General features: G+C 36.9%; 1 protein-coding gene across 3 annotated transcripts in view; it reads left to right on the top strand.

Moving 5' to 3' along the window:
* The window catches only part of TAF2 (TATA-box binding protein associated factor 2), a 109,076-nt gene extending 100,647 nt beyond the window's left edge, over positions 1-8,429 (top strand). For 2 of the 3 annotated variants that reach the window (XM_030937893.1, XM_030937894.1), the window contains one exon: positions 7,022-8,429. In XM_030937893.1, the coding sequence (XP_030793753.1) occupies positions 7,022-7,284 (263 nt within the window). In that variant the 3' untranslated portion in view covers positions 7,285-8,429. The remainder of the gene's footprint in view (positions 1-7,021) is intronic. The other variant, XM_010357784.2, reaches the window with a different exon arrangement.
* The last annotated feature ends 4,005 nt before the right edge of the window (positions 8,430-12,434 follow it).

Here is a 12,434-nt window from a genome sequence, read left to right on the forward strand (position 1 = left end):
GATTGCAGTGCTGGAGAGGAGAGGCCAGGCAAGGGGAACAAGGAGCAAGGGAATTCCCTAGTGGTTTTTGTGGGAAAGAAGCAGAGAGTTTCTGCAGCTGCCTCGCTAGGGCTGCAGTATTATGTAATGCCTTCTTGCATAAGTCAGAAAAACACAATTCTGGTAAATTTTTTAATTAAAAAAAAAAAACACACAACTTTTTTACAGCGTGAGAGCTTGCCCTAGAGGTCTTTCTTTTGAAACTAATATGGAAAACAGACTTTGATTTTTTTATCCTTAAATTATAATGATATAACTCTACATTTTTTTACAGTGATCTAAACAATCTGCAGAACAGAACTTACACCTTTCCTAATAAAAACTGCAGGTTTTGTGTTAAATTTAAACATATACCTAAGGTGAATGAATTTACTGGAATTAGCAGATTATTCACGGTTTCTTATCAGCACTTTCATCACATGGGCTGAAAAGCTTCCACATTAGACTTACATTAAGTACCTCTTTCTGTTTGTTTTACATTTGTTAACTCGACTGCAGCTAACCGTTATCCATGGTGCATTTTATTTGGTCTCCAGGAAAGATTTTACATTAGTAGAACAATACAACTCTGAACATCTCTTTTGTTCTTTCCATATAACATGAAATAGGAAAATTTTTTTATTGTGAACTAAATGTATCTCCTTTCTCTGATGTATTTGCTATTTAGAAGAGTGACGTGTATTTCACCTTAGTAAAAGGACTTTCATTAGCCTAAAGATGAGTGGTGCCTGTGGATGGACAAGTTAGCAGGCATCTTGTAAACCCGTGAAAGGATATGTGAAATTATGTGTGTAAATGTTTGCATCAAGGGATGGTAATATATGTATTGTCTTGATAGTTCTGGAGATGACCTCATTATGCTCCTGTGAAAGTAAACTTTTGTGTGTCCCAAATCTAATTATAAGGAAATTACACTTTCTTACCACCTTAGATTAGACCTGGTAAACATTATTTAGGAAAGATAGATAATAAGCAAAACATATATATGTACATATATAGAGAGAGAAAAAGAACATATAAACATATATTCTCTATATAGAGAGAGAATAAATAAAACATACTATATATATATATACACAATTGTATATATAATATATACTTATACTACATACAATTATAGTATATAGTATACAATTATAGTAAATAGTATAAATGAAAACTTAAGAGCTAAAGGTTGTTGGTGATGATAGGGTAGCACAGATCATTTGTTCTCCTGTTACTGCCAATTAATATATTTGTATAAGTGTCTTTTCACATATGCATGAGCATATTAATGGGATTAAATTTCTAGAAAACTTGCTAAAGGAATATAAGCATGTAACACTTTCACGGTATTGCCAGATTGCTTTAATTTCTCCTTTAAAAAAAAGCTTTGGGCCAGGCACGGTGGCTCATGCCTGAAATTCCAGCACTTTGGGAGGCCAAGGTAGGTGGATCATTTGAGGTCAGGAGTTCAAGACCAGCCTGACCAACATGGTGAAATCCCACTTCTACTAAAAATACAAAAATTAGCCGGGCGTGGTGGTACGCATCTGTAATCCCAGCTACTTGGGAGGCTGAGGCAGGAGAATCTCTGGGAGGCGGAGGTTGCAGTGAGCCGAAAGCACACCACTGCACTCCAGCCTGACTCTGTCTCAAAAAAAAAAAAAAAAAAAAAGAAAGAAAAAAAGAAAAGAAAGGAAAGAAAAAGAAAAAAGCTTTATTATAGAGAACTGTAAAGTAGTCAGACAAGTATAATGAGGCCCCTGTATGTGTTACTCAGCTTCAACAATAATTGGTTCGTGGTCAGTCTTATTTAATCTTACCCATTTCTACCCTTCTGAATTATTTTGAAGTGAATCCCAAATATCATGTAATTTTATTCATAAATTATTTAGTTTGTATCTCTAAAAGGTAGCACTTTAAAAAGTCATAACCACAGTAACGTTATACCTAAAAAAATTTACTAATTCTTTTATGTCATTAAATATCCAGTCACTGTTTAAATTTCAGTTGACTCTAAATGCCATTATTTATTTTTATTTTTAACAATTTATTTGTTTAAATCAGTGTCCACATAAGGTCTACATTCCAGTTGGCTGATACAGCCTTTGTGTCTTTTTTAATCTAACATTTCTAGTTCATACCTCTTTTCTTTTCCTCCCTTACAATATATTTGTTAAAGAAGCCAGGTTTTTGTTCTGTACTTTTTATTCTAATGTTCCCAATTCATACCTCTTTTCTTTTCCTCTCTTACAATGTATTTGTTAAAGAAACTAGGTTTTGTTCTGTACTTTTCAAGTCTGTATTTTATTAATTTTATACCCATGATATAATTAACATGTTAAGGTCTCTAGTTTCTGTCAATTTGTAGTTGTATCTAGAATTCTAATTGGATTCAGGTTTATAAAGGGTGTGTGTTCTTTAGTCTGGAAGCATACAATGTCTGGTTGACTCTTTGAGGTTAACCACTATAGATGTTCAACCTAGATTCCTTAATTCATCAAGTTGCAAGATAGTGATAATTCAATTTATACTTTCATTTTTATTTATAAGCTGGATTACTTCTGTAAAGCTAAATTTCTCCTCATTTGCCATTACCCAGTGGTATAAGTCTTTAGGAAAACAAAGCTTAATTCTTCCATGTATTTAATAATTTTCAAAATAATGAGTTACTGACTAGCAGTCTCCAATGCTGATCAGTCATTTTCAGTCTGTCACAATTATTGTCCTTATCATATTCAGTTTGTTCCATTTTTGGACTGAGTTCATCTGACAAGACTTTAACTTCCTTGCAGTTACACCCTGTGTTTCAAGCTCATGTTGTAAATATTCTACCATAGACCTGAGATTAGCCATTTGTCCTAGGAGCCCTGGTTTCTAACTCCTTTGTACTTGGTGCTAACTAATCCATTGTCTTCTTAGTAGACTTCATGTATCTCAAGAGAAATGCAAGATTTATTACCAATATTTCTTTGATGCAAAGTGTAAGGCCACTGTCTAGACAAAAAAATTGGATTCAGTTTTGAAGTGGTTGTAAGTATTCTTTGGAAAGTTCAAACCTACAAATGCTCATTTGCCCATTAGGCAACTGAGAAGCACAGGTTCCAACATAATGATTGGCTTTCTGCAATCCAAGTAGTTTGGTAGTTATTTAGGATTAAATGATAAAACTTCTCTCTTCTCTGAAATGCAAAAGAGAACCTCAAGCTCCCAAGAGTGCAGACAGCCAACGAGAAAGCTGCAAAGTCTGTTGATATAGAATGATTAAATAATGAGATGGAAGCTAAAGGAATTTGTTCATGAGACTTTAAAGCTTCTTATTACTTCTTATCACCCACTTGTGTATTCTGTTAGGTGTTGGCCTATTTTCCCATATTTATAGAATCAGGAACATATTCATGCAATTTATGTATTAAAATCCGATTTAAAATACGGTAGCATATATGGCTGAAACTAAATCAGATAATCTCTCAATATTTTTGTTCTTTTAAAGAATATCTGGGTGCCAATTATTACAGAAGATACAGTTCCCCAAACTTGCCTCTCTATATAAATAATGTATTTAGCTTTTACTTTAGTATTAGTTTTGGCTTTATTACAAAGATCATTAATATAAGAAATAGAATTTGGGGATACTAAAATGTGAATAATCTGTGAGCACAGAAACTTTAATTTGTTCACATGTTCTAAAATATTGGAGCAGTGCCTGACACAGAGGAAGTACAGGAGTCAAATACCACTTGAATGGATGAGCTATAATAGTTTTTGTGCATTATTCTTCTCTCCTCAAAATCAGTGACCTTCAAGTTATATTTGGTTGGACTAAGCTCACCTGACATTTAAAAAGAAACACAACTGTATAATTCTGTTATATTAATTCATTCATTCATTTAACAAGCTTTGTTAAGGGGGCGTGCTAGGGGATGATAGAAACTGTGCTATATGTTGGGACACAAAGATGAAAAAGACAAACTTCCTGTCCTCAAGAGGCTATCAATTTAATGGAAGAGACTCAAAGACAACAGAAATACAGCAGTCCATGTTTGTATAGATGGACACTGTAGCATCGTGTTTAAAAGTAAGACCCTGGAGTCAGGCTCTTCAGATTTGTAGCTCAGACCTGCCACTACCACCTTGGGCAAATTACTTAAATCTCTCTTTGACTTAATTCCCTTATCTGTATTATGCTGTGGAAACATGAAGGAACCAGTTCCTTTGGGAAATTTGAAGAAAACCTTTCAAAGAAACATTTGAGTTAGGTTTTAAATTATTGAAGAGACTAAAATGTTCTTTGTTTCATTATCTCTTCCTTTAAGTTGCAGCTTAACCATTACTTTCCTGGAGAACTTTGCCTGTCTGATCCCCCCTTCCCCCAACTAATTTAAGTCTCCTATCGTGCTCCTGTTTCACTTTATGTTTTGCCTTTTTATTTACTCAGGTTCACTTACTCAATTTATTTCTTATTTGCTAGTCTGCAATCTCCTAGGAGGGAGGAGGGCTGATATCTGTCTAGTTTATCAATGTTTTCCCCAGTTCCAGTTAGTTTCTGATGTTTGTTAAATGGGTGTATCAGTTAGACAAGGAATAAGGAAAGAAGGACATCCCAAGCATAGGGAATAGCATTTAGAAATACACAGTGTTATGAAAGGTTTAGCCTAGAGTAGTATATAGAAAGGAAGAATGAGAGGCTGGAAAGGTAACTTCAGGACAGATTAGGAACTGTCAATAAGTAAAATTAGTACTGCAATGTAATTTTTAGAAAGCTTCTGTAGTGATATCTGGTTTGGTGAAAACCATGATTTGGGGGCAGGGTTGGATCAAAATTAGTGCTGAGAAATTTACTTTTTTTAAAAAAGAAACTACATTGAAATCTATTTTAGTGAAAAGCCTTTTTTTTTTTTTTTTTTAGCTAGTTTGGATTAATATATATAATATATATTTTCAGAAATTCCTGCACTGACGTCCAAGGAGTTTGTCTTTTGTACTGTCAGTAAAACCAACTGGGTTTTTAAGCAGATAAAAAGCAGCTTTGTTTAGGAAGACCATGATGCAGCAGGGTTTCCCAGCCTGGACACTATTGACATTTTAGGCATAATTCTTTGTTGGAGGTATAGGGGTGTCTTGTGCATTTTAAAATGTTTGCCAGCATCTCTGGCCTCTACTCGTAGGATGTCAGTAACAAAATGTCTCTGAACATTGCCAATTTTGTCCCCTTGGGGGCAGAATCACCCCTGGTGTTCTGAGAACCACTGCTGTGAACTACATATACATTAGACACTTAACCTATAAGATACTTCCGGCAGAGAAACCTTAGTGACTAGGAGGAGACTAGTACCAAGTACCTATAATACTAGTACCCATAATCCCAATGAGGTGAGGTGGTCTGAATTAATACAGTTGCAGCCTGAATTAGGATGAGGGGTGGATTTAAGAGATACTTGGCAACAAGATTTGGTAACCAGGTAGCTCTGGAAGGGAGGGAATCTGAGATGAATCTTGGGCTTAAGTTGGCTGCATGTAAAGCAATGCCATTAACCTATAGTAATAGAGATTTGTTTCTCAGAGTATGGCCCAAGGTTATAGGCCTGTGGGTCTGGAGGAAAAAGCAAATCTGTACACTAGAGTTGGAGAACTACTATTATAAATTCCTAGACTGATAGAATGTTAAAACTGTAGAGAACCTTTGAGGACATTTGATCTAGATTTTTAGATGATAAACTAGGCCCAGAGAGATGAAGTATAGCTAAAGGCTAACAGGACAACCTAGTCCAGAGTATGGGCCTGCTAATTCCGTTTCTTTCTTTCTTTGTACTGACACTACTCTCATCTGTGTAGAGAGACAGATGTTCCCTTTATAGACTCCCCACCTTTTCTGGGTTTCTTAAGCTGTGTGTTCTGAATCTTCTTAGCGTTCATGTTGTCTATCCCTAGAAATTGTCTTAAGGAGCTATACAAATGTTTGATTTTCACTGAGATACCATTATCAGTAGCTAGAATATCATGTTTATGTGTATATCAGTTGTTCTCCAGATGGAACAAAGAAAATAGAGTCATCCCTTGGTATACGCAGGGGGGATTAGTTCCAAGACCCCTCCCCGGTGTACGAAAATCCATGCATACTCAAGTCCTGCAGTCGGCCCATATGAAAAACCACCTCTTCTATCTATATGCAGGTTTGCATCCTTCAAATCTGTATTTTCAATCTGCGTTTGGTTAAAAACAAAAAAAGTCCACATATAAATGGGCTTATGCCGTTCAAACCCATGTTGATCAAGGGTCAACTGTATTATCATCTCCCCCTCCCCAATACCTTAGAGCAGAAATGTAGTTGAGTGAGTTATGTTTTCATTGACCAATGTTGGTCGTTTGTTGTTTGTTTGTTTGTTTATTAAGATGGAATCTCACTCTATCACCCAGGCTGGAGTGCAGTGGCATGATCTCAGCTCACTGCAACCTTGGCCTCCCAGGTTCAAGTGATTCTCCTACCTCAGCCTCCCGAGTACCTGGGATTACAGGAGCCCGCCACCATGCCTGGTTAATTTTTGTATTTTTGGTAAAGATGGAGTTTCATCACACTGGCTAGGCTGGTTTTGAACTCCTGACATCAAGTGATCCACCCGCCTTGGCCTCCCAAAGTACTGAGATTATAGGAGTGAGCCACCGCACCCAGCCCCAGTGTGAGTCTTAACCTGTAACACCATGTGTAATATTGTTTTTTCATAATACTTAGAAAATATTAGTTTTTAAAAGATTAGTTGGTAACACACTGGTATATGGCTGAATTTGTAGACTGTAAGGAACTATATATTCAACTTCCTGGCCACAATGCTGAAAAACTGTGTGTAACTAATTACATGTCTTATTTAGATACTTCTCTCATTCCTAATAGAAGTGATAAAAACTTAGGAATCCCTCTTTACATACTGTCATCACCTTCCTCCTTCTTTATTCTGGCTTTCCTTATTAACAGGAATTCATTTGGGTATTTTTAATCTTGAAGGTAAAGAACAATCACCTTTGGAGATGGGTATGCATCCAGTGGCAAGCGCTCCACTCTCAGTCTTTACTAAGGAATCTACAGCCTCCAAACACAGTGACCACCATCACCACCATCACCATGAGCACAAGAAAAAGAAGAAGAAGCACAAACATAAGCACAAACACAAGCATAAGCATGACAGTAAAGAAAAGGACAAGGAGCCTTTCACTTTCTCCAGCCCTGCCAGTGGCAGGTCTATTCGTTCTCCTTCCCTTTCAGACTGAGAAGGGGACAAAGAGACCTTTCCTTCCATGTCCAGAAGAATGTATGTAACTAAAGCTTTGTCCTCTCTGATGAATGATAAAAGGGAGGGGGAAAGGATTTGCCTCTCCTACAGAAATTCTGAATTCATTTAAGTTCTAAGCATTTGATTTACATTATTTATACAGTTGGGATCTAATTAGGAAAATGTGTTTTGTAGTTCTGGATAGACTATTTCTTCCGCTGTTTCCTCCTCAAAACACACAAAAAGAGCAAACTCCTTTTCATAAAAGCCCTCATATCCACTGGCAGTCCCCATTCGCATCGTGGTCTCCATGTGTACTGCCAAAGTCAATTATGTTTGAAAGCCTTTGTTGGATGTTATGGGGCAAAGTATGATTTACACAGAAGCAACTGCCAAATCTGTGATGCAACCACTATCTCCAGTGAAGTATTGTATAACACCATTTGGAACTACTGAAAAGACAGAGGCTTTTCTACAGGACTCTTCCTTATTGCACCATTTTTGTATTAACCATAGAAACTAAGCATCAGAATTTATGCACAAAGAATATGTTATTTTTCCTTCTGTTCTAAAATACTGAGATTTGGGGAAACAATTCTTTTTTAAAAAAATTTTGAATATCTTTTGATAACACATTCGGCGGTTACGATATTGGAATTTAGCAGAACTATCAAATCCAAAATTGTTTTCAAATCAAGATGTTTAAATTATAAGTTGTTTTGTTTTGTTTTCCAGTAAGTATGAATGAAAATATTCATATGTAAAATATGTTTTGCTAAATGTGGACAATTTACACACCCAACATTTACTCTTTCCAAAATTATTTCTGTAGGACACAAAGTATGATACCTTTAAAAAGGTGACCTTATATATTGTTTATTAACCTAGAAATAGACAATTTGGCTCTCATACCATAAGCATTTTAAAAGACATATGAGACGTTTTGATTTCATTGTATGGTGGTGCGTTTTTATTTCTGAATTTTCCGTATGCTTTAATACTTAAGAATATTTTTATATCTGTTCCATTTTTATCATTTCCCTTATCATTAGAAAGTTTGACAAAAATACTTGAACATTGGTTCTCTAAATATACTTTTAGTTGTGTTTAACTTGTTTAATAAATAACTTTTTAAGTTGATCATTCTGTCTTTGTAGCTTTTTATATCTTGTGTTACCTTCTTGTGTGTGTATATATAATAAACCTGTCCACATACTTTGCAGAGAGCTTTGTGAATAGGTGGGATTTTTAGCTGGCCTCACTAGGAGGAATGATTTCAGTAGGCTGAGATGGAGTAAAGTTCTCTCAGCAGAAGAAACAGTATCTTCAAAGGTATGTAGGAAAGCATGGGTGTGTTCAGGAATTAGAAGGCTGTGCGGTTGGCCTGGAGTATAAGTGCAAAGGGAATATGATCAGATATTGAAGCGCCTGAATGACAGTTATTTAAAGTTTCAATTAATTGAATGTTGTCCAGCTGAAATTATTTTTGGAAAATAGGATATTTTAGAGTGTATAGTGATGCCATGTATAGAATTCCCAACTTTGAAAATTCTTTTTTTTTTTTTTTTTTTTTTTTTTTTTTGAGACAGAGTCTCACTCTGTTGCCCAGCCTGGAGTGCAGTGGCCAGATCTCAGCTCACTGCAAGCTCCGCCTCCCGGGTTTACGCCATTCTCCTGCCTCAGCCTCCCGAGTAGCTGGGATTACAGGCGCCCGCCACCTCGCCCAGCTAGTTTTTTGTATATTTTTAGTAGAGACGGGGTTTCACCATGTTCGCCAGGATGGTCTCGATCTCCTGACCTCGTGATCCGCCCGTCTCGGCCTCCCCAAGTGCTGGGATTACAGGCTTGAGCCACCGCGCCCGGCCCCAACTTTGAAAATTCTAAGCACACATTTCAAAATAATTACTTGTGTTATAGGAAGACATTGATAAATAATAGCTACCTATTATAATTCAAGCACCTCTTGTATGCTAGGCATTGTACCAGGAAGTTTATGTTATGTATTATTTCTTAATCAGATGTTTATATTAGATATTTCTTCCAAGGAACTTTTTTTTATGGTGAAGTCTCGATTATTTAAGCTTTTAGTTGGGAGCAGACAATGCAAAGGTATTTTATTCACATTTTTGAAATAGATAATTAAACACAATGCAGTTTCAATCTAAGTCTCCAGTCTCTTTTCCCAGAGGCAGTACTTTTTTTTTTTTTTTTTTTTTTTTTTTTTGAGACGGAGTCTCACTCTGTGGCCCGGGCTGGAGTGCAGTGGCCGGTTCTCAGCTCACTGCAAGCTCCGCCTCCCGGGTTCACGCCATTCTCCTGCCTCAGCCTCCCAGTAGCTGGGACCACAGGCGCCCGCCACCTCACCCGGCTAGTTTTTTGTATTTTTTAGTAGAGACGGGGTTTCACCGTGTTAGCCAGGATGGTCTTGATCTCCTGACCTCGTGATCCGCCCGTCTCGGCCTCCCAAAGTGCTGGGATTACAGGCTTGAGCCACCGCGCCCGGCCGAGGCAGTACTTTTTGACAGTATTATATATCTCTTTCCAGCACTCGTCTATATATATATTTCCATATATTTTTACAGTATGTACAGATTTTTTAAAACAAGCAGTAGCATATAATACAGACTTGCAGAAATTGTTTTAATTATGCTTTATCTTTTATGGCTTTTGCATATTATTGCATAGTTACAAAGAACTTCCTTATTCTATGATTATATAATTCTTTCACTTTTTTTTAATGTTCTTAAAATTTTATGTTTCAGGTTTACGTTCTTCGTCCAACTTGAATCCATCTGCAATTTATTTTAATAAAAAAAGAGGGGCTCAACTTTTTTTTTCTTCTATTTAATTTTTTCTTTTTTCTTTTTTTTTTTTTTTTTTTTTGATAGAGACAGAGTCTCACCATGTTGCCCAGGCTGGTCTTGAACTTCTGGCCACAGGCCATCCTCCCACCTCAACCTCCCAAAGCATTGGGATTACAGGCATGAACCACACACCCAGCCTTGCCTCAACATATTTTTTAAGTTCCCTTTTAATTTCTTCATTGACTCATTGGTGGTTCATGCATTCAAGAGCATGTTGTTTAATTTCCATATACTTACCAGTTTTCTAAAGTTCTTGTTTTGACTTCTAGTTTCATAATTGTGGTCAGAAAAATATGATTTCAAGTAGAATTTTCAGAATTTTGAAATGGACTGAAATGTAATTGAATTGACAGAAATCAAGAAGATTCCAGTCTTCTTAAATTTGCTGAAGCTTGTTTTGTGCCCCAGCATGTTAGATTCTGGAGAATGGTTCATATGTGCTCTGGAAGAATGTATACTCTATTGCTGTTGGATTGAATGTTTTGCTTAAGTCTGTTAGGTACATTTGGTCTAAAGTGTTAAAGTTCAGTGTTTCCTTGTTAATATGTCTGAATGATCTGTCCATTGTTGAAAGTGGGGTATTGAAGCCTCCTTCAGTATCTCCTGCAATACTATATTACAGTCTATCTCTCCTTCAGATCCTTTATTAAGATGCTTTGATGTTGAGTGCATATATATTTACAATTATTATACCCTCTGAATGAATTGGCTCTTTTGTCATTTTGTCCTTTGCCTCTTTTTTATAGTTTTTGGCTTAAATTCTATTTTGTCTGATATAATTTCTAATGTCACCCTGATATGTATACTATTTGGACTATTTTTATCATCAAAGTATGGTTTCCTTTACAATTATATATTATTCTAAAAATTTTATTACTACTTAAAAATCAGGGCTTAAAAGTATTTTTACTGTCCCGGGCACAGTGGCTTACACCTGTAATCCCAGCACTTTGGGAGGCCGAGGAGGGCAGATCACAGGGTCAGGAGTTTGAGACCAGCCTGACCAACATGGTGAAACCCCGTCTCTACTAAAAATACAAAAATTAGCTGGGCATGGTGGCACGCGCCTCTAATCTCAGCTACTCAGGAGGCTGAGGCACGAAAATTGCTTGAACCCAGGAGGCGGAGGTTACAGTGAGCCGAGATTGTGCCACTGCACTCTGGCCTGGGCGACAGAGTGAGACTCCATCTCAAAATATATATATATATATGTGTGTGTGTGTGTGTATATATATATATTTACTGTAGTAAAATGACACATAATTAATGAGACCTCCTTTATCATACTAGAATATTGTGGCTTTATAAAATTTCCGAGCAACTGCTGTTCCATATGCAAATTTTTTAACTTATGACCTGTGTAACTTAACCACAGTAATTGAATGTCAAGCCACTCAGCATTGTTTCTTTCTGAAACAAACTCGCTTTATTTGGTTTAGCCCAGTAATCTCTAAACATTTTTGCTTTTTTATTTCATTCATTTTCTTTAAAAAATGAGTGTACATATCTAATGTATGTATATTTATTATATGTAAATATATATGTATTAATATAGTATGTTCATTATAAAATATATGTAAAGCTGAGCATGGTGGCTCATGCCTGTAATTCCAGCACCTTGGGAGGCTGAGGTGGGAGGACGACTGATGCCAGGAGTTCAATATCAGCCTGGACAACATAGCAAGACCCCATTTCTACAAAAAATGAAAATGAAGACAACCAGGCATGGTGGCATGAGCCTATGGTCTCAGCTACTCAGGAGACTGAGGTGGGAGGTTCGCTTGTGCCCAGAAGTTTGAGGTTGTAGTGAGCTATGATCATGCCAGTGCATTCCATTCTGGGCGATAGCACAAGACCCAGTCTTTAAAAATTTTATTTTTTTCTTGAGACAAAGTCTCACTCTGTTGCTTAGGGTGGAGTGCAGTGATATGATCTCAGCTCACTGCATCCTCTACCTCCCAGAGTTAAGCAATTGTCGTACATCCGCCTGCCGAGTAGCTGAGACTACAGGCATGCACCACTATGCCCAACTAATTTTTGTATTTATAGTAGAGACAGGGTTTCACCATGTTTTCCAGGCTGGTCTCAAACTCCTGACCTCGGGTGATCCTCTCACCTCAGCCTCCCAAAGTGCTGGGATTATAGGCATGAGCCACTGGGCCCGACCAAAAAAAAAAAAAAATTATATTTTTCATTTTCGTGTGTTTACTTTTGAGGCAGGGTCTTCCTTTGTCACCCAGGCTGAAGTGCAGTAGCACAATCACAGCTCACTGCAGCCTCGACC

This window comes from Rhinopithecus roxellana, chromosome 9, assembly GCF_007565055.1.
Source record: "Rhinopithecus roxellana isolate Shanxi Qingling chromosome 9, ASM756505v1, whole genome shotgun sequence".
NCBI lineage: Eukaryota > Metazoa > Chordata > Mammalia > Primates > Cercopithecidae > Rhinopithecus > Rhinopithecus roxellana.